General features: G+C 35.4%; 1 protein-coding gene across 1 annotated transcript in view; it reads right to left on the reverse strand.

Annotated features, from left to right (window-relative positions):
• The window catches only part of LOTGIDRAFT_249378 (hypothetical protein), a 78,583-nt gene extending 60,852 nt beyond the window's left edge, over window positions 1-17,731 (reverse strand). Inside the window, exons 1-2 of the mRNA XM_009062978.1 lie at window positions 17,650-17,731; window positions 15,954-17,309 (exon numbers count right to left, since the gene is read on the reverse strand). Of these exons, the coding sequence (XP_009061226.1) occupies window positions 15,954-17,309; window positions 17,650-17,652 (1,359 nt within the window). The 5' untranslated portion in view covers window positions 17,653-17,731. The remainder of the gene's footprint in view (window positions 1-15,953; window positions 17,310-17,649) is intronic.
• Between the last annotated feature and the right edge of the window lie 5,331 nt (window positions 17,732-23,062).

Consider the following 23,062-nt stretch of genomic DNA (forward strand, 5'->3'; position numbering starts at 1 on the left):
CTTGTGTCTACCCGAGTCGTCTTGTATCTGCCAGAGTCGCCTTGTGTCTGACAGCTGGCTTGTGTCTGCCTAAGCCATGTTGTGTCTGCCAGAGGTGTCTTGCCTGAGTCATCTTGTGTCTGCCAGAGCTATTGTTGTTATCTTGGTATTATTAGTCTGTGTCCACCATCCTTCAACAACTTAGGTTAGCAACAGTTTATTCTGTAAAAATATTTCCCAACAGCACCAAGGAGTTATGAATGTTTGCTCAACAATAAGTGAAATTTTCGGAACAACTTTATTAAAAACAGTGTTATTTTCTAAATGATTTCACCATTAGTTTTATATCCAACTCATTTCTTACACTGTAATGTTAATATATTAAAATAAACCTGTAAATAAAACTGCTCATTCACTTTTAAACCATTAAACTGAAAATAGAAATCAGGAAGTCTATTATTTGGTATGCTATTGTTTATGTTGCAAAGTAGTGTGAAATTAAGACATTAGTATTGAGCTATATTAGCTAAACTACACTTAGGCATCTCTCATCAATTTAAAAATGACAACATCAAAGGAGAATATATCATAATGTTATATTAATAACAGTAATAAAGCTCCATTATAACATATAACATCAATAATTCTCACTGGAAGGACTGGAAAGACTTTAATTCTTTAATTCTAAATAATAATGTCTGAATGCTGCAATTTAACAGGGAAATTATTCCAGAGAAATTGAACCAGATGAGACCAACTCATCCTAACTGTTTTTATCTAGTTTTCTATTACTCCACAAGGATTCTGCTTGTCGTATTAACTTTATTATTTATGTAAGTTTAGATGTGTACAGGGCTTTGTCAAATTCTAAAACATCAATTCATTCTGACAAATTAAATTACTGGATGTCAGAAAGGCTGTAAAATAAACATATTGGCCTCAATTTATTGTTCAATTCCTGCTTTTATATGAAATATAATTTCACTAGAGACAATTGTTTTAGGTTAATATGAGGTAGTCAGACTAGAAATAAGGCTCTGTTAACTTTCAAATTACTCACTTAATGTAGTTAGGTTGTAAAAGAAGGAAGAGAGAGCTTATGCCTGGCAAGATAAGAAGGCACTGTCCTTTGTATTAGAGATTATTCTATCTTTGAAGAGAATTTTAGCAAGGCTTTTGAGTTCATTTTTTATTTAAAATAACATAATAACAGATTATGTTATAGTGCACGATATCCATTACTGATCAGTGGCGGCCCCCTGATGCAGTAGGTACAAAAAGGAGGCAGACTGATTAAGTAGGGAGACAACTGTCGAGGCCAAATTAAAAATGCTACAATTCTGTGGAGGTGCCATAGGACAAGCGTCCGATCGGGGGCCAAATATCTGAGATCGCTCGAATTTCTCACCTAGTTATGGCTCCGTCATTGCTCTCACTGGCACAGCCAATAGGACTAATGCAAATATTTTTTAAATTTTTCAGATACTGGTGAATTTTGCAGTTTGAGAAATTATCTATACAGTAGTGGACCTGCTGCTAAATTGTATTTATTTATGGTACAACCATAGAGGGTGTTTTATATCAGGAAAACTAACTAGTTTCAAAATCATGGCCATGTATTCTCAAAACAATCTTACTGCTAGGATATCCAAGATACAGCATTAGAAACAGTGTTAAAAAGACCCTTGGATATCCTAGAAACATTATTAGAAGTTAAGACCCTAGGATATCCTAGGAACACTGTTAGAAGTTAAGACCCTAGGATATCCTTGAAACAGTGTTAGAAGTTAAGACCCTAGGATATCCTAGAAACAGTGTTAGAAGTTAAGACCCTAGGATATCCTAGAAACAGTGTTAGAAGTTAAGACCCTAGGATATCTTAGAAACAGTGTTAGAAGTTAAGACCCTGGGATATCCTAGAAACAGTGTTAGAAGTTAAGACCCTAGGATATCCTAGGAACAGTGTTAGGTTCTAGTTGATCCATTTTTGGTTATTTTTAGATTAAAAATTACTAACAAAATGTCAACGCTCATTTTCTATTGGAAATTGAGAGAAGACGTTTTTAAATTTATCTTACAGAATGCTAACTGTGAAATGTTGTATGTGAAACTGTTAGCAAGGTTTTCATTTGATTGGCACGTTGTTTAAAACTTAAAATTATGCATAATTTATTAATTACCACTTAATTATTCCATAAACACTTAGAAGTAGAACATTTCAATAGTTTTTTTTAACTAATTGATGCCATTTACTTTCTTGTAATCATAGTTCCACAGTTTTTTTTAAATTGAAATTGAAATTTAAACTATTTTTCACAGTGGTATTAAAATTCAAAATTCTGATAAAAATTATCAGTTGGGAGAATGTTGGGATAAACTGATAAATTGAATTAGTGTGTTAACAAGAATTATGCAAGAACAGACTCTCCATGTAAAACATGAACTTTCTGTCTGGTGAATTTGAAATCCTTTTTTGGGTAAAAATAATCAGAATTATGAATTTGGGGGTGAAAGTGAATGAAAGAATCTGCAAGAGATAATCCAGTTTATGATAAGGGCTTTAAAAAAGAATTTTCAAGCCTCTGTATGTATATCAGGGATACCTACAAATTGCAGTACTCAGATTTCCAATCCTAAAAATTGCTTTTATGGTGAGAACAGAATATAAATATGTCCTCTATACTCATCTAAAGGTTTCAAAATTTCTTATTCAATAATCTCTATATGGATTTTTTCATGATATGAAAGTTCTTGGTTATTTTCGTATGGAGTCTATGCAGTATTTATATATTTTATAATTATTATTGTTATTTTGTAAATATATTGTAAATATCGGACATTATTACTGTCAGTGGTTGTTAACTAATAAATTTATTATAAATATACATTTCATATATAGTCTTGTACAGTATCTCTTGTGTTTTAATGGAGGTGCTGTGGCTCAATGGTTACATCTCCAGAAAATACCCTCAGATTTTTCAGCCTGGTTGTCCCATAGCAGTAATGCAGGTCAGAGGATTGTCATCTAAGAAAGGCATATGTTTTTCAGATTGGGCAATAAACGAAGGCCCGTTTGCCACTGACTGTGCACTTGAACGTTCCCTCAATTGTTGGAAATAAAATGGTGTTGCTGTCCGAACAAGTGCAGATAATTAGGAGGCAAATGTATTACGATTTGAACAATGTGAATTCAATGATGTTGTTCTGAGATATAGATCTATTGTGTTTCAGAATGTTGGAAACTCTTTTCACAGTTTGAAATTACGTGTGACACCCTGGAAAATATATATATATATATAATATGACGAAGAAATTTAACGCAATCCAAGACAAATTAAGTTATAAAATACATGTACTTATTAAACCCTTATATTGATGTTAGTTGATAACGTAAAAGGATGTTGGCAGTTTTTCTGAAATATTAGAATGCTCTTTTACACTGTGTGACCCCAATCAAAATAATTCTGCTTAGGGGCGCTCAAACCGTAGCGTTGTGAATATAAATAGCGATCATAAGTTTCGAACGCAACTTTCATACAACTGAGCTGTGAGTTGCATTTGGAACACATGACCAATTTCATTATTCGCAAGCATACACTGATGAAAATCGCTACGATATGAGGGCAGCACCTTTGCTATGTATATTCGCATTGCCGATATTCACTGGTCATTTATTTGCCTTTTCCATTTGCATTAAAGCTTTATTTCTCCGCTAAACATAATCTGTAATTCTTGACTCCATTCCAATGATTCGAATCAAACTGATTGGTCGTTTAGGATAATTCTGACTGCAAAATAAACTTGGTTTTTCTTCACAAAAATTGTCGACTTAATCAAGCGATTCGAGCAAACAAATCCAGCATTAAACAACTGTCAGTGAAGCTTACATAATAACATTAATTTTCTTTCCACTTGGAAATATTGTTGATAGAATTCTCAGAGGCTTATTTTAGCTTCGTTAGTTTCTTTACAATTCAATAAATAGCGAGAAAAAAATAGCTGAAGAATATTCAGGCTAGTTGTATCGTCAATAGGAAATTATCTCAATTAACTTAATAGCGCTTGTTAGAAACTTTCTCTTAAATTGACCATTTTAAAGACGCTATTATTCCATGGATTTTATTGTAATGTTTAAAGTGGAACTCGATTCAATCATGATCAATTTTATTCACCAAGCCTTTACTATCATCCACGAAGTATCTACATGTATCATTAACACACTTAGTACAAGATCATCGTTAAAGTAGCAAAAAAAAACAAAAAAAATTGTACAAGCTAGATTTATTGGTATGTCTTGGAGAAATGGCGGCTGTAGCACTTTGGATGTGGGTGTAATTATTACATTTTTAAAATGAATTGATGCATGATTAGTAAATTAATTAATGTGTCCGTCTGTCATGGTTGGGAAAGAAATCAAATTCGAAACATTTTCTACCTTCTTAATTGTTTACCTCATCATTTTCATTAAAAAGTGTTGCATGTTGGTTTTTGGATGAGTTGGATTGTATTTCCAAAGCGTTTTTATGAAGAAATTGTTGAAGTTTTCATCCTAGTTTTCATCCTTTAGAGAATGGACGTCAAACCAGGAATTGTGTTAAATTAACCAGGGATTGCCTTAGTGTTCACCGTCAGAGTGAATCCTGTCATACAAAACTGTTATTAGAACCTTCCCAACTTAAAACTAGTTATGCTTAAAAATCTTCAGAAAGCAACAACACTGATAAATGAACACTTAACGGTAGGACAAGTTAATGCGGTCAGGTGGAGGTCTACTTTCACCGAAACATGAGCAACCATTCCAAATTAGCCATCCCTTTCAAGATAAAATGAAATGAATGGAGTTTTACGTCCTACTTTCTGCACCATTGGACTAATGAAGACGGGCAAGGCCATGCTGGGTGCAAACTGAGAGGTCTTTCCAAGAGGGTCCTAGGGCTACCAATGTGCTCCCCCTCCCTCTGTGTATACCTGATACCGCTCTATTAATATTTGAATATGTGGCAAATGGGCTAAAAAATCCAATATTGCGATTGAACAGTAGACCTTCGGGTTAGCTAGTAATCGTCCAACTCACTGAATCACCAGCCCCCTAGAATGGGGGATTAAAATGGCGCAAGACTGTTTGAAAAAACAACAGAAAAATTTACAGATAGAAGTCAATATAAAATATTTACATAATATATATTTAAAACTATAAATAATAACAAAACATTCTCACTGTTAAAAAATGGAAATGAATTCCGAATTTCTTGCGATTCTTAGCACTTGAACAATATCATTTCTTTTTTTATATCTTGAATTTCCATATTCGGAATTTCATTGTTCTTGTGTGGTCTTGTTCTCCGCTTCAAGTCTTTTATAATTTGTCAGCTGCTCTTGTGTGATCTTTTCTCCGCTTCAAGTCTTTTATAATTTGTCAGCTGCTCTTGTGTGATCTTTTCTCCGCTTCAAGTCTTTTATAATTTGTCAGCTGCTCTTTTGTGATAATTTTCCCCGCTAATAGTCTTGGGAGGATGGTCAGTTGCTGTGATGTTGTTCTTCTGTGACCTCCAATTAACAAGATTCCCGGTTACTAACTCATTTTCAACAAAAGAGTAAATGGGTACAGGACAAACATCTCTGGCAACATACTTATCCTTAATTTTTCTCAAAAGGGATATTCGTTGCTCAACTTCTTGGTGCACTTTGCCAGCAAGAAATTGTGTTTCTCCTTTTGATAGAATGTATCGAATATTCGGATTTACTTTGTTCTGTTTTAACACGGTTTGCACATTCGAATATATTTCCACAAGCGTTTCGCCGCTGTCCATTACTGGAATTAGAAATATTAAAAACCTCGTTTAGGAACTCGCCATCCGTTTTCGTCTCCATACTGCGTTTGTATATATCCAATAAGTTGAAGTTCATCGTTATATCTGCTTGATTTAACATGATCACAAATTATGCTTGTACTGTTGGTATGTCGGCAAGTTGACGTTCGCTTCTAACAGATGCTGATATCACAAACTAGGATGTTATTGGTAGTTGTAGTAGTTGATAGTTTGATAGTTGAAATTGATTTATATAGCATTAATAGGTGATGTGATGACGTCACTGTTGACGTGATTGCTGGTATAACTGAGCAATTTAAATGCTTCGAATGACATAAAAGTACATGTGTATTAAGTCAATAAGGTAAGGTGTGATAAATATCGAAATAAGTGTTGATATCTATATACATAGCCACATAAAAGGACTGACCTTGGTCACAATGTAAAGATTTGGCGATGTGTATTACGAATTTGGAATTATTGCCACTCGTCAAATTTATATTTTGCTTGTAGAATCAATAGGGGGTACGGTTTTGATGGTGTATGCGTTTAATATTGAAGAGATTCGAAATTCGAATTTGACGACATTTTATTGAACTAATTGTTAATATCGCTCTATGATTTTGATAGCTAACCCGAGGGTCCTTGGTTCATTTCCGAAATGGGATGTGATTCTTAAAATACAATACCATAAAATTAATAGAATAATCTATATCATCTTGTTAGCTTTCCATAGTGGATAATTTTAGTTCCCTTTCAATTCGTTCTATAGCATTCTACGGAATCTGGCGAATTTTCCTGTTTTTGTTTTTTCATATACATGTCCAAACCTGTTTACAATATACCTGTAGCTTTTAATTGCACCCAAACTAGGGCAATATAACATGCGTTTTAAGTATAATAAGTATAGATTAAAGACATCTCCAGATCAACCTTTGATTTTGTAGGACCACCTACGACCACTTATCATTCTTAAAACAAACACATTGCTCTTTGTGTATCGATGCGATGGTTATATTTCTCCCATTGCTCATTTCGGAGTTGGTTAGTTGGTTAGTTGGTATGTTAGCGTCTGCTTCTAGCGTAAACAGATATCACAGACTAGCTAGTTGTTGGTAGTTGTGGTAGTTGGCCATTGTATCTGGATCAATCAGGTCATTTGGTACTGTTGGTATGGTAGTTAAGAATTCATAAGATCTGGTCGGATCGGATGACTTGGCGGTGAAATTCGGTCCTCGGTGTTGTGGGGTGAGTAACTTGGTTTTCTTTGTCACTGCTCGTCTTCAGAAGAACAGTAACACCAATGCGCGTAAAACTTCATTTCAGTTCTATTCATGGCACGTTGGTCTGTGAACAATTTTATTCTGTATACCATTGTTTTATAAATGTGAAATCCTTAATTTATGGATTGAGTTTGAATTTAAAAATCAACATGGTGGCAGACGTCTGTATAAACAACAAAATGATGTATCGAGAATACATGATAATGATCTGGTTATTGGCAGAATGATGAAATAGTGGCAGTCTAGTAGTGTATCATTGTCTGACAACCACCATTTACATATTACACTCGCTCCATTATAATCTTTTAGACAGTTTTCACACAGCCTTCAGTCCCACGTGGAATTAAGTCAAGACGCTGCTTCCTTTACTGCAAGTTTCTTCCAATTTCTGTTTCCGTCAAGACAGAAGGAAAGGAATTGATGGAATCCGGAAAGTGTCATTATTCGAACTAATCTGTTGAGGTATCTATCGATCACTTTCATGTGCAAAGGTTTTTAGGGGGTAAATTGGTTTTCAGGGATCTGATTCTCACAGAGTTGTCGCATTTTGATTCAGCATTGACAGCCCCCACCCTCCAGCACACACACACATGTTTTCTTAGTAAGTTGTGAAATGTAGAAAGGGGTTGCTATAGAATGTGGCTTTTTGTGATGATTAGTGACACCATGTTGTACAATTGACTTTTAGATTTAGTCAGAACGAAATGGACCTAGAATTAAAGATCGTTTAAAAAATAATCACGTCACATTTTGATGGAGTATATTTTCGTTTACGAACAATAAAAACCAAAAAAGGTAGTATATCATTGAAAGACATTGTACCACGTTATTTGACTGTCTTAGTGATGGAGTGAAGAAGTGGGCATTATTGGTCTCAATTATAGAATAGGCTTGATGTTATAAGTATTATTATGTTATGCCTTGATTATGAAATACTTACTCACTAATGGTTGATATACTTCATGATGTAAAAAGTTCATTAGTTGCTACCCATGTTTCGCCAAAATGTTGCTTTGGATTTCGGGTTTCGTTTTGCGGATCGGATGGTTAGTAGTTGGTTTCTTTTTGCTTTTTGCGATAGTAAGTGTCGATGTCTGAATAGGTGCAAATCGAAGCTGTCGGTTTCCCGGATACGATCCTTTTAATTATCACACTGACCTAAGCACATCGAGCTTATTGCGAAATGTTTTCAGAAAGGAAATTATGTGACCTCGAAGTAAGTAACATACTTCACATCTTAGAAAAGTAGAAAAATGGTTCCTTTGGACACTTAATATGGCGTTTGCATCACGTTAAAAATGACGATCTTAGTATGGCGTTTTCGTCACGCTTGAAGCAAACTATATCTGTGACATTGGGTTTAGGACCAGACGATAATAAGTAGAAAATTGTGACAAGTAAAGAGCTGAAGTTTGGCACACGTTGTGATGTGAAAGTTCACAACAACAATAACGAAGAAAGGTTGGTGAATTCAGGATAAAGTGTTTTGACGCTGATTCCTGATAATTAAAAGGATCGTATCCGGGATACCGTCAGCTTCGATTTGCACCTATTCAGACATCGACACTTACTATCGCAAAAAGCAAAAAGAAACCAAGTACTAACGATCCGATCCGCAAAACGAAACCCGAAATCCAAAACAACATTTGACGAAATATTGGTAGCAACTAATGAACTTTTTACATCATGAAGTATATCAACCATTAGTGAGTAAGTATTTCAAAATCAAAGCATAACATAATAATAGTTATAACATCAAGCCTAATCATAGCAAGAGATTTGGCCAAGGACCGGTTGTTTGAAAAGGTCCTTTGTGAACCTACGTTGTTATTGTTGTTAATTAGGCCTATAGTCGTTGGTTTCTTTCTTGTTTCCTTAGTTACTTTCCAGTGTTATCCACATTTGACCCGATGAAAAGGAGCAGCGTCAAAACACTTTGTCCTGAATTCCTGATCTTTTCAAACAACTGATCCTTGGCCAAATCTCTTGCTATGATCTTTCCCGGATTATCCGTGCACATTTACAGCTGGGTCGACTGGAATTATGATTGAAGGTTATTCAAGCTCATCAGACTTTTACACGGCGTCCGAGATCAGAAACCACGACAACCATTTGTTCAAGAAAATGGCGTTATGTAAATAAACATTGCTCAAGAGACTGTGCTACGGAGCCCCATAAACAGCCACAGAGTATCAATTTCATTATTAACCTCTGACTTTTTCTGTATCTTTACTAATCAAACTCTGTACATCACACCAAATGATAGTCTGCAACTTAGAATACACAAATCAAACAACGTCTGGACTTTGATCACACAATTAATTGTCATACCAATTTTAAATGTGATTGGATTGATTCAACATCTCTTTCTCTAACATCATCAACTATGTTTACCTAAACTATTATTCTGGGCGCCATAAAGACTTGTTGAGGAATAATGATGATTGAATTTAGGAATTGGTTTAATGGGAAATGGCGATTGACCTCTATAGCCTGTCTTGCAATATCGTCAATAGTGTAAAAAAAAAACACATCACAGTCCCTTCTTACAAAACTAAGCAAAGAGGCACAGGCGTTGCAACTCTATGTGTTTGTTTGAGAAACAAGGTTTGAACAATACGTTTATTAGGAGTATCGAACTAGAAGCCAAGTAGCTACAAATGGAAAATGTCCAAATGAGCTATCAGAGACAAGGTATCAAAGTATCGGACTGTAAGACAAGTAAAATGAAATATCGATATCGTTGAAGAAATATAAAAAAATAAAATTATTCATTAATGCTATAACTCACTGATGGTTGTCAATAACGGTATTTCATAGCCTGAACATTTCTAACATTCGAGTAGATTGGACGTTGGGGGATTGCATACAGTAATATTCAATAGAGCTGGCGAGAATAAAACATAATTTAAATCATGAAACGTCTCTGCCAGGTCACTGCGATCGATGTTATCAATTTAACAAAGTCGAATGAAAAGCGATGAGTGGAAGGATTTATGTAATAAGTTTAACGGGGGTTAATTAAAAAGAATTTTTTATTTTATTTTATTGCCCTGTTGGATACAATGATTAGTAATTTTATTGACGATCTTACTCAGATTGTTGATTTGATGTGATGTTCAAACTTGAACTTACAACCTTTAAATTGCATTCCCCAATCCTTCGAAACTTACTGAATAAAGTATTACTGTAAATACCTTCCAGAAGCATTGAAATAATACTATTGTTAAACCACTATAGACTGATCAAAAGGACAACCCCTTGCAGTGTACAATGGCATTTTGTCCGGATACTGGGTAATCAAATGGAGCCTTCTGAAAACCAGAAACATTACTTACTCACTTAATTGATATACTTCCTCATGTGAAAAGTTCATTAGCAGCTACCAATGTTTTGTTTTTGATTTCGGGTTTCGTTTTGCGGTTGGTTAGTACTCGGTATATTTATAACAAAGATTACGTGTATGTATCTCTTTTAGCCTATTCTTATTTTCTTATACATGTAGTTTACTAATATTTGTCGTGTTTCAAGATTTAAAAAGGAGACCCCGAGGTGTCAGAAAAATATGCGATGTACAAAATGACAAACAGTGTTGAAATAAATTATCGGGTTATTACCAGCTCGTGGATGAACACAGATTTCACGTGTTATATTGGATCATTACTACGTGCATTATAAGTGACATTCTGGCCACAGAAAACTTCCATTGTGCCGAACAATCTGCTTGCTAGCTGATCACGAATTCGATTTCTAAGTAAGATATCAGGAAATATTTATTTCAGACATAATTCAGGACTGGTATCGTATTTTTATGTCAGAATGCGTCTATGTGTGTCTTTTTAACTAAAATCATACTAATATCTAATTTTCTCATGACTAATTATCCTATCTGTTGCTCTGTGACCCAGGCCAGTGCTTTCATGGACACTCGTCTCAATACAAACTTATAAGAGATTTTGTGTGTGATGATACCAATTAAGATTTCCCCATCATTATATTTATTAAATTTTTAAACGAATATTGTCGAGTCTCGCGGAATCCAAGATAATACCGAACAGTCCGAATGGAATAATGTTATTAAACGATTTCATCATTTCCAATAATCTTTAATGTTATAGCATGTCAGAAAGTTGATTCATCGTATCTTAACTTATCATGCTTCGTTATCCAAATACAAGTATTTACTCTTCCTCTCTTCAACTCGTTAAAATCATTGGAATTTTTTCTATATAGAATGATGAAACGTGAATATCGGAGTCAATAATGAGCTCAATGGTGGTTGAGGTATATTACTTAAAGGGATTGGAAACAGGTTTTTCTAAATTATCACGTGTATAACTGTATATGGGACACTGATAACATCAATTTGCACCATTTCAGACTTTCCTGAAATTCCGCTAACTGTATGATGACGTCAAAAATAGCAAAATATGATGCTTTATCACTTTGACGTCATCAAATACTTAAATATACTCAAATGTAGAACAATATTTATGCATAGAGAAACATGTCATGATATTACAGGCTAGTACATGCTGATACATACTACATACTTCAATGATCGAAATACTGCTTAACATTTTAAACCAGGCTCCAAATATCGGCGAGAACATTCTCATACCAATATACTTCTCCATCGTTCAATATGTAGCTGTATTTTTAGACAGCTAAACCAAGCATTACTAAATAAAATAAATGTCTTATTTGTGCTTGTTCAATATCCAGCGATTTGCTGATGTTCTCATGCCAGTAAGAATAACTATCATCTTCAATGGTAATTGACGCGTAAATTGAATTTGGGAAAATCCCAGCAGAGCGTTGAATTGATTAAAGATTCCACTAGTAAAGGAAAGTCTTTAAATATCAAAGAATGTTTTGCTTGGAATATTTAGATTGAATATCTCGTAATCATCCGGTAGATCAAATATTTGTTACCATTATACTTAATGTACGATGTAGTAGCGGGTGGCTCCAGTAGGGGTATGGAGCACCCTCCCCCGACCCCACCCCACCCCACCCCACGGGAAAAGGAAATTATTTAAATTCACAAAATGCTTTGCTTGAAAAATTTAGATTGAATATCATTCGGTAGATCAAATATTTGTTACCATTATGTACGGTGGCGCCTACTTTTCTGAAGGGCGAACTCCTTCAGACCCTACACGGGGGCTTGCGTCTCTGGTGCTCTTACAGTGCGTCTGTTTTTGGAGAGTGTCCTTGTAAAAAAAGTGTTGTTTGTTTCTTTGATTTCTTTCAACGATTTCGATTCTTATTTAGGCACAGGACATTTACTCTGTATGTACCCTCTATTATCAGTGGTATTATTTTTAAAATCTGAAAAGATAGAAAGCGATAGTGATGTTGTTTAGTCAGATCAATAAACCGTGGCGTCTCTTTGTCACAACGTCTAACTTTTTTTAATGATTAATTTCCAAGGTGTTTAAGAATTCAAAAACCCTTTTAAGAAAATGAAATTTTGCCGATTACGTATTCAAATAACAAGATAGTTTCCTCAGAAGACAAGCACTGTATGAAAACGATTCTGATCTGTAGGTTTTAAGTTATAGATTTATAATCTGCTTTTAATGGTTTTGTAACACCATTCAATAAATGCTTTTAACATTTAGATATAAAGCTATGTTATTCTTGTTGATGTGACATTTTGCAGTGTTAAATCCATTTTCCACAATTTCTCAAAGTCATAATCAAATACCAATTTATTTAACAGTTTAAATGATCTCTTTGCATAAATTGTTATCATCGAATTATCAAAATTTTGCAGTCAAATAAGTCAAATTTTCATGTTTGCAAGACTAAATTCTGATTTGCTTGGAATATTACACAATAAATCCACAAAGACCAAACATGAATTATTAACAATGGTAATTTATCGAAGCATTATCTGGTGGACAGCCAATGCGAATGTGTAACTTACAAATGTGGCACTAACCACAGTAAATATAGCAAGGAGTTATATATTAAAAACTGGTCTCGTTGACAAACTTGTTTTTCGGATGGTAGTTAAAATTCGCTTTCAGTTTAAGCTGAAATCGCAGACTTGGTAGTAGTTGGAAGATTTCAAGTTAACGCCAGCTTCTAGCAGATGTTGTTATCACAGGCTAGATACAGTGGCGTTTTTATGGGGACGAGGCAAGCCCCCCGCCTCCCCAGAAAAGAGACTGACCCGGGTTTGCCCTCCCCCACCCCCACTTTCAATGTTTTTTTTTTTATCATTTTTGCCTGTGGCCCATTGGAAAATTTTGTGGCCCCCGCTCGGCCCCCAAATCTGATGTTTTCTAGAAACGCCACTGAGTTGATAGTTGATGGTAGTCTTGGTGCTTGGTAGTAGGATCTGGATGAATTGGGTGTTTAGGTACTGTTGGTTTGGTAATGACGGCGGTGAATTATTATATGTGGCATGAGTAATTCGTTCTTCTTCATTTTTCCTAAACTCGTTATGATTTAACAACTATTTTGGATGGTAGTCAAACGATAGTCGTTGGCTTAGTTTAGTTGGATTGTTTGGTATCGATTGATACAGTGAAGGACTTCTCTTGGTGATGGTTTAACTATATAGAAAGGGAGATAACACTGTAAAACACATGACTGTCACATTGTCACCAAATCTATTGTGAATATTGTTTAACATTGTTAATATAATCCTGTTACCCTGACATTGTACCCTATTCTAGGTAGCACGCGACCTCCATATCAAAATATAAGACAAAAAGATTCACTGAAAGCATTGAAAATGACAGAACAAATAAAGGATCGCGACCGAGAATTTAGAATCAAATCGAATTCTTGTTTCAAAGCCCTTTTAACTAGCACATACTCTCAGAGTCGGGATTAAAAAGGTAAGTTGCTATCGAGATCCATGTGACGTTGAGATACCCGCAACATCAGCGAATTGACATGTTTTCCGTTGTTCAATGAGCGCCATTGCGACACGTTAATAACTAACAACAAGGTATCTTTAGTTGTCTACACTGAACGCCGTGGCTCAACAAGGCACGATACCTGGGACGTAAAACTCCATTTCATTACAGTCATCTCTTCATTAAGGTGTATTGTTCAATAATGGAATATTTACATGGCATAACGATTGACGTGTAAGTGATTCTATTATAACTCTAACAGTGTTGATAATCGATAAGTTCGATTTCTATTGAAGTATTAAAACAGTAGAATATTATCAGTGTTTGTTTATAATTAATAAAAATCTATTTAGTTGTATTATTATATAGAAGATGTTTGTCACGCGATACAACTAACATAATTCATTGTTTTTTCATTACAGAGACCCTTGAACAAAGTCGGAGTAACCGTAGTTCAGAATTGAGACCGAAAAACCGCTATAGTATGACGTGATTTGCACGTGTGGCATTGTGGTGCAAAAAACAATCATGCCATTTTCATCTCTGTCATATGACCAAATGCACGAAGTATATACAATGTAGGGAGCTGTCAGAATACAACCAAAACGTTTGAAGTCAGATAAAGCTATTGACAGATTTCGCTAGTTGAGCATAGCATACCATTTTGCTTTTCGTAAATTATCGATTCATAATTATTTCATAATGGGTAATGATAATGATAATGAAAATAAATTGCTTGAAATGTTCAAACCAGCGCTCATCGAAAGAGATTGAAATTCGCGATGACCATGTTCCTGTCATAACCAGGCGAGTGATTCTTGTACAGGTAAAACAGACATCAAAAGATATGCAATGCACCTTTTAACCCGTATTTTGTTCTCGTTCACGAGGTCATGACACGTCGTGATGTACCTCATTGACCTAGTATACTCTAATGACTCTCTTGATTTATGATTCAAATTAGCATAGATACATTAAAACACTTTAGTTTCACCCTAACATCACAAACTAAAGATAGTTTGATCCTAAATATATAAAAAAAACTAGTGGATGCCCGAACAGGTGCGCGTTGATGGTGGAACAGTCAATTCTTACAACTTCTCGAACGAGGGAGGTGCTTTTAAGGACATCAACAATGTGTAACACAATCCAAAGGACCTCACTGCAATGAAATATATTGTCCATGTCTGCCGTGCAGTAAGCGTCATTCCACTTGAGCTATGAAATATTTTTATGCCATGGCCTGTAGTTGCAGAGACAACTTCCAAGAAACGAATCTAATGATTAGTACCAGCTTTAACCCTCTTTCTAAGAGAGTTTTATTGATGTCACAATGTCCTAATATGACCCTATTAACCCGACCATTAAAGTTAAAACACTATAAAGACATGCTGGTGCATAAGTTACTATTACTCATGACATTCTATGTGACCTGGGGTGACTCATACAAACCAATTAATACTAGACAATTAATTACATTGATTACCAGGTAGACTGCTAGGTGACTCAGTATGTTCTATCTTTATCCCGACTTTACATCCAATATCATATAAAAATCATTATATGAATCATTTTATTGCACCTAGATCTTTAGAATATATTGGTTATTGGCATCCGGATTTGTGGGGATGATCCGGATAACTGTAGAATTAAATTAATTAAAAGAAATAAAATGAATTTAGTTTTACATCCTACTTTACTGCACCACGTGAGCTTATGAAGACGGGCAACGCCATGCAGGGTGCAATGAAGGAAATTTTGATTTGAATTTCGATTTCCAACTTTGAGGGATCTTTAACACTGGACATCCAGGATAGAGAGCAAGCGGTTAAGTCGGTGAGCCATCGCGGCTCCCAACTATGGAGTGACGATGATATGTAATGAAATAAAGTTACCCTCCCCCAGTTTAACCAATCGCAAAATGAAAAAAAAAAATCAAATAATAATAATAACAATTTTATTTAATTATATTGTAAAATAGATATATATCATTCACGATTCACTTAATATTCTTCTCCCTCTCCTTCTTCTCCTTCACCTTCAACAGAATCAACTCCAACTTCTTCATAATCTTTCTCTAGAGCAGCTAAATCTTCTCTAGCTTCAGAGAACTCACCTTCTTCCATACCTTCACCGACATACCAATGGACGAAAGCTCTCTTGGCGTACATCAGATCAAATTTATGATCAAGACGAGCCCAGGCTTCAGCAATAGCAGTCGTGTTACTCAACATACAAACGGCTCTCTGAACCTTGGCTAAATCGCCTCCTGGTACGACAGTAGGTGGTTGGTAGTTGATACCGACCTTGAAGCCAGTAGGACACCAGTCGACAAATTGGATGGTTCTCTTAGTCTTAATGGTAGCAATAGCAGCATTGACGTCCTTGGGAACAACATCACCCCGGTACAACATACAGCAAGCCATGTATTTGCCATGACGGGGATCACATTTGACCATCTGGTTGGCTGGTTCGAAACAAGCATTGGTGATTTCAGCAACTGAGAGTTGTTCATGGTAGGCTTTCTCAGCTGAAATGACTGGGGCATAAGTAGCCAAAGGGAAATGAATACGTGGATAAGGAACCAAGTTGGTTTGGAACTCAGTAAGATCAACATTCAAGGCACCATCAAAGCGGAGTGAGGCGGTGATGGAACTGACGATTTGACCAATCAATCTGTTCAAGTTGGTGTAAGTTGGTCTTTCAATGTCCAGATTTCTTCTGCAGATATCATAGATAGCTTCATTATCCACCATGAAGGCACAATCGGAATGTTCCAATGTGGTATGTGTTGTAAGGATAGAGTTGTAGGGTTCTACCACAGCAGTTGATATTTGAGGAGCAGGATAAACAGCAAACTCCAACTTGGATTTCTTGCCGTAATCGACGCTCAATCTTTCCATCAACAAGGAAGAGAAACCAGATCCGGTTCCTCCACCAAAGCTGTGGAAAATGAGAAATCCTTGAAGACCAGTACATTGATCAGCCAGCTTCCTTGTTCTGTCGAGGACTAAATCAATGAGTTCTTTACCTACAGTGTAGTGACCTCTGGCATAGTTGTTAGCAGCATCTTCTTTACCAGTGATGAGTTGTTCAGGATGGAAAAGTTGACGGTAAGTACCAGTTCGGACTTCATCTACGACTGTTGGTTCCAGATCTACAAATACAGCTCTTGGAACATGTTTACCAGCCCCAGTTTCGCTGAAAAAGGTGTTGAAAGAATCATCTCCACCTCCAATAGTTTTATCAGAAGGCATCTGACCATCAGGTTGGATACCATGTTCTAAACAATACAATTCCCAACAGGCATTGCCCATCTGGACACCAGCTTGACCAACATGGATAGAGATACACTCACGCTGAAAAAGAAGTAAGAAAACATTAATGCAATAGCACATACCTTGTTATGAAAATAACGAATGCTGTCTTAAGCAGTGGATAGGGAGTGCTCAATCCTCCGACGAACTATAATTGTTCAATCTATAACATTAATAGCAATTTCAACTATCTTTCCAGAAAACCATTGGCTGCAAATTGGTACAATTGTCCACAAAGGTAAATTTTCAACCTGTTCAGTTAAAAACTGGTATACATTACTGCAGTGGTAGCAATTTATGGCAAAATCACCTGATAGTAGTCTACGAAAGAAGTTGTCAACTATACTAGAAAATATATCTTATTAATATAGTAATATCTTACCATTTTGAATAAGAGTTTACGAGTTGAGTCTGGAAAAAGTTTCAATTATTGTTGTAGACTGCTGTAGGTTGACAGTTACAAACTCAAATGTTGATATTCAAGTTTGGAAAGAGGGTAAATATATACCCCCGGTTTCTAAGGGTCTTATGTTGGATACGGTTGTCAATGGGATTAAGATTAATGGGATTAACGTATTAACAAATTAGTAGTTTATAACATGTCTGTCATTAAGCTGAGAGATCTATTAATATTTCGAAAACAAGACCTTTGCATAATTTCTTAAGATCGCCCTTGACATTGAACAGAAAACAGTTTTCATGTAGAGCATCCATATATGTACTGAATAGGATTTCAGTTTGAATGTGAAATAAAATGGTATGACAGTGCCATCTTCCCATTTTGTTAGTTTCTCACCGTCAAGAGTATTGAAATTATACATCCTCTTAGTATCTTGAACTCCTATACACGCAGTAGGCAACGAGTTCAAGGTCTCCCTAAAGGAAAGAAACCGACAAAACGCCTGTCAATTAACAGTATAAACCATTACTGCGCACGACACATTTCGAAAATAAAAAGCTTTGAAAACCTCGATCTCTAATCAATGACGGAGGTGATGAAAAATTGAGACTTTTAAGTCAAGACCGTCTGTTGTCTGCGTGCCTTCCGACATTGTCACAATTGTGATTGATTAAAACCAGAGTTATGTCTCCATGGATTTGAAGAAATCTACTACTAATTGTCGACCCGACTGTTTCTATCTCTCATTACATACCGCTTACTGTCTGTGGTAGTGGACGTCAGATTCTCATAGGTTTACTGTGTATCCACTCCCTGTAAAGAATGTATGAGAAGGTAAAGATGACGAAACTAGTGGCCTGTCCCGAACGAGTAAACGTCTGCTCAAGTGGAAAAAAGGTTCTCCTTGGTTTAGTATGGTAGCATTAAATGTATGAGAATGTAGAGTTGACAAACGCAGTCGCCTGCCCGAAGAGAAACCAGAGTCTCTTTATATGTCTGCGGTAGTGAGCTAAAGGTTCACTAAATTTGACAAACCATATTTCTCTGTCATGGACGAAAGATTCTGGTTTAATGCGATAGCACGAATTATAAGCTGTATGCTTGCGGGCTCTGTGAAAGGAGTGTCCAGCTGAAAAATCAATCGCACTTAATCTCAAAGAGCATTAAATAACATACAACTCTCTACCTTTTCTTAATACACCAAACATCAAATACATAATCCAGAATTTCAATGCACTGTGTAAATGCCCTGAATAAAATGTTTCCCAATGTCAAAGTTTTATGTCAAAATTAGCTGTAAAAGACTGGCGAGTCACAGTAGTTCGAACCCATTTCTGATCTATTTATTCTCGAGACAGTTTTAAAGTTGGTCCTCCTTTCGAATGAGTTTTTAAACATCTATTTATCTTACTGTAAAATAATTATTTTATCAAACGGAGAATTTTAGGCAATAAATAAAACTCTATCGTAGCAATATAAAACGTCTAGGTTGATTATTCAGAGATTATAGTGTAATTATTATAGGCAGGCAAATATTCAGATACAGTTTTAATAATTCTTGATAGATCTCTTTATAATGATCAGATGGAAGTAAGAATTTAATCATCTGAATAATCGCATTGATTACATTTGACAGAGGGAAGTACAGAAACAAAAACATTACCTTAAAGGACATTTCGATCGTCTAGAGAATAAGGTTTGCTTGGTGTTAGATGACCGTTTACAGCTTCATCCAATATCTCCTCCAGTTAAATCCATCGAACTAATCCGGATTAGGTAGTTTTGTAGTTGGATCTGAATCAGTTGGCTGGATCGAGACTGTTGGTTTGATAGTCACATGACTGTGAATCCCGACCCTTGGTAGTGTGGCGTGAGTTACTCGATCTTTTCCATTTTCCCAATTCTCCTTACGGCCGTGGTAATTCTTCTTGGATTGTAATCAAATGGTAGTTGTTGATTTGGTACGGTTACCTTATCTGATATACGTTTAAAAAAGAGAAGTAGAAAGGAATTGCTTCAGCAATCAAGAAAGCAAAATATTCTGATGCACAAATATATATTGAAGGTCTGCTTGTTGACTCTTTATCAAGACCGACAAGAAGTCAGGTAGTTTCTACGAATTGTCTGCCCTTGCAAAGCTATCTGTGATCTTTTCTCTCTTTACCACTTCATGGTGAAAAAAAGGCCCATGGTGATACTATCGCATTGTCAAGGGTGCTGTGTAAATAACGAGAAAAAGGCCAGTGTAAACCCTGCTTGAGATAGACATATCTGACTAATACTAACTATGTTTGATTAAATTACTCCAATATCGAATTGTCAGACTGTAAACAGTCAATAGTAAATGATAGATGGACACAGTTCAAATATACAGCATATATCATAATAACAACTTTACCACTTATCATATCTTGTGATTTGTAGGTTGTTTGCTTGGTTCAGATATCGAGATGATATTTCAACACGCCAACGATCTACCCGGTGAATCTTTCAAGATTTGTAGGTGGTTTGCTTGGTTCCCCGTCCTATCAGATATCCAGATGATGTTTCAACACGCCAACGATCTACCTGGTGAATCTTTCAAGATTTGTAGGCTGTTTCGTTAAATTACATTCCTACCAGATGCCTTGGGGAAACGTTTACAGCACGATTCTTTTCGAGTATGAATAACATAGCTTATGATTTGTATGTTGTTTTGTTAGTTCATAATTCAATCAAATATCGGACTGAGTTCACAACCCAAACAGCGAAACGTTTCAAGAATTCTTCCTTATTTTGTAATTAGTATGTTGTTTGGTTAAGATTACAGTCCTATTTCACAAATCTCTCGAGCCAAAGAACTACCTGAGGTGAACTGGTTCCACTATGATTCATATGCTGTTCAAAATCAATATCAAAAAGATAAGCATGGTTGTTTTCATGCGAGCACAACTACTTTAAATGAATGCTCCTAATTGGACTAATTATGGGGGACACGTCTATGCGGTATAGCATATAGATATTTAGCAAGATCTGTGGTAATTATTTACTCTTTTCAACCATCTGACAAACATATTAAGTATAACATTGTTGATATTATTGTATTGTATTAAAAACAAGCCTGAATCTATCCTGCCCTCTTCTAATACCACCCGGCTTCCTTGTCTTTAACTACTTTAAGAAGCATGATTAAGCAATAAAATCGGTTGGAAGATAGCTTCTATGAAAACAGATACCATGATTGTTTCAATTACATTTCTTATTATCTTCTGAAAAATAAGAATTGGATGAAAAGCAAATTAGGTTTTTTACTTTGCCTGACTACTTCCAATAAAATAGAAAACTTCAAGTTATATAAGACCTGTATTTCATTTTAAACTTATTGCTTTTTCCAGGAATTTAAAAATAAAAAGAACAATTTTCTGTATTTATAAAAATTTATCATCACATCTCGAGATGTTTTATGTTTATTTTCTCTGACATACAATTTTCAATGGAATTAGAATGTCGACTTGTTTTTTTGATCTGTTATGTACTTTCATGATAAAAAAAAAAATTCCTGAAATAATTTACTTTTCAGAGATACTTTATTTGAATTTGACGTATTATAGAACGGATACGACGTCGAATGTGTTGAAGGTGCCGATGAAGATGGCAATACTTGGTTGATTGGTTGGTGGACTACATATTGGCGACCGCAATCAGGTATCTAATATCGCACACTTAATGCTATTTATCAGGGGTGATAACTCCGAAGAAAGTTTTAGTTCACTCATAGAACGAGTGAATATAAGATCTTTTTGCAAATGAATCCGCTTGTTGTTTTTGCCTTGGTGTCAGGTGATATGGTCAATATTTAGAACCGAAATTATCCTGAAGCGTACCGCTACTAGTTTTGTTATTCGACGCCATAATGACGACGTTTGCGAAGGTTGACGGAACATTTCAGATTTGTTTCTCTTGATGAAAGGGGTGTTGTCATCTCATCTATCGCGATACGATAATTCCCTTTAACCCGGTGAATTTGTTACTTCTTGGCACATTACCTTGTGTTTGTGAAAGATTTTGTTACGTAAGAGTTGATCGCGACAAAGATAATGATTTTTTTAACACAGAAGAGTCTCCCTTTAAAACACTTTTCTATATCATGCTATAACCATAACCAGTTGATGAAATGATCGCTATAAGAATAGAATATTCTATGTAATGTTACAAGACATTATCTAAACAAGAAGAAAATTGTATCAATTAATGTAATATGTATTCACGACAAATATTTATTTCTATTATAAATGATCGTGTACGATCAGAAGAAACACCAGCCTGATTATACCACTTATATTTTTATATTTATTTATACCACGCTTGTTTGTGAAATGTTATACGAATGTTGACAATGTTAAACAGGAACACTCTCTTTATGGGTAATCTTGGACCATTGATTTTAACAGATGATTTACTTTGTTGGCAGCTTTCTTGGTTTGGATTTGGTACGCTTATACCAAGGCATTATGGATAGAGAGACTGGAAATCTTCCTCACGTATGGGATCATCATTATTTGTCCTATTTAAAAACAGATAGATAGGGAAGGGATATTATACTTTATGGTCATTCCATATTAGATTTTCTAGGCTTGAACTTAAGTCAACAGATTTTAATATGGAATCTGGATAGTTGTTAACTTCGAGCAAATCGTAAGCGTACAATAGCTTGCTTGTCAAACTCTATGTGTAACCCCCAAAAAGCATTTTTTATCATTACGTGTTTATGGAGACATTTTGGTGAACTGGGTTTATTGCGACCTATAGTAAGACCATTACAAACGATTCCATTGAGCTGATTGGAAGCAGGAACGATGACATGATTTATGTAGAAAATAAGATGACCCGCACATTCGGATCGCTTATCAGAAAATTGGCTGGGATTGAAGGGAGTAAAAGAGAGATGTTTGTATCGATATAGAGCCATCAATATGATTTGTGTTGTTAGATTGTGACAGTTGAATTAGTTTTCTACCCAGATGTTTATCAAAACGACTTTCTCAAAGCTTTCTCAGCAATTATTGCTCTTATTAAAGTCTATTTACTCTTCCCATACTTTCATGTATTTCGACACCATATTGATGACGTCATTTGTTTGCAATCAATAAATCGAAAGTAGTCATCAATGATTATTTTTAAACTAAAGTGACAGTGAAAGATGGAATAATAAAAAATGAAGTTAAAATAACATTTACAAACGAATTCGATCTGACCATTGTCTCTTACATTCTGTGTCCAGCGTGTTACACAATTGTTCTCTAACCTTGGGTCTGACTCATGGAAAGCGTGTTTTAGTTCGAATGAGATGATATACGGATGCCCTTAGGTGCTTTAGGTCGTGTACATTAAGGATAGTCGGTCGTTCGTTTCTGTC

This window comes from Lottia gigantea (assembly GCF_000327385.1).
Source record: "Lottia gigantea unplaced genomic scaffold LOTGIsca_54, whole genome shotgun sequence".
Classification (NCBI taxonomy): Eukaryota; Metazoa; Mollusca; class Gastropoda; family Lottiidae; genus Lottia; species Lottia gigantea.